This window comes from Notothenia coriiceps, unplaced genomic scaffold (assembly GCF_000735185.1).
Source record: "Notothenia coriiceps isolate Sejong01 unplaced genomic scaffold, NC01 NC01_scaffold00028799, whole genome shotgun sequence".
NCBI classification, from domain to species: Eukaryota; Metazoa; Chordata; class Actinopteri; order Perciformes; family Nototheniidae; genus Notothenia; species Notothenia coriiceps.
Window position 1 is genome coordinate 570,397 of NW_011361500.1, and position 629 is coordinate 571,025.

Genomic DNA, 629 nt, shown 5'->3' on the forward strand with positions numbered 1-629 from the left:
GGGGGGGGGGGAGGCTAAATCGGTTTGCTATGGGACACCAGCGGACAGCTGAGAAGGCAGGATTCCTGAGGTGAACTGTAAGAGTCCAAGACGGAGAGAGGGGGAGAAAGGATTGAAGAATACCACGACGTATAAAATAATAACCCGAGAAAGAAACCCGAGAAACCTCGCCGACTTCAAAGGAGGGCTGTTCGAACGAAATCAAGGAATCACTTCAAGCTGGAGCTACAAAACATAATTCATTATGCTTAACGCAGCACCGCGGGATCAAGAAAAACAATTATCTGCCGTAGCCAGGATTTCTGGAGCTGTTATTTCTGCGTGTCATTCTCTATGATCTCATCCTGTGGGTTTCATTTGAATGCCTGTGGTCTACAGAGTCCACCGGCATGAAGTCACCCCCCATCCTGGCATCACCCCCCCCCACCACACACACCCCACACCTGTTGGTCTGGCCCGGCTCAGATCGGCCTTTTATTACAGGTCCTTCTTGTAAAATGAGGTCACGGTGGACCAGCTGAATGCCTGTCATAACTACGCCCCCCCCACCCCCACCCAAGGGGAATCAGGGCTGCTGACCCTCAATACAGCTGACATACACAGACCTCCCCCCCCCCCACACACACACA

The 629-nt window shown here is 52.5% G+C and overlaps 1 protein-coding gene across 1 annotated transcript in view; it reads right to left on the bottom strand.

Annotated features, from left to right (window-relative positions):
• Positions 1-629, bottom strand: part of LOC104958425 (serine/threonine-protein kinase D1-like) — a 16,685-nt gene that overhangs the window by 2,008 nt on the left and 14,048 nt on the right. The window contains exon 2 of the mRNA XM_010786163.1: positions 39-75. Coding sequence (XP_010784465.1) covers positions 39-75 — 37 coding nt within the window. The remainder of the gene's footprint in view (positions 1-38; positions 76-629) is intronic.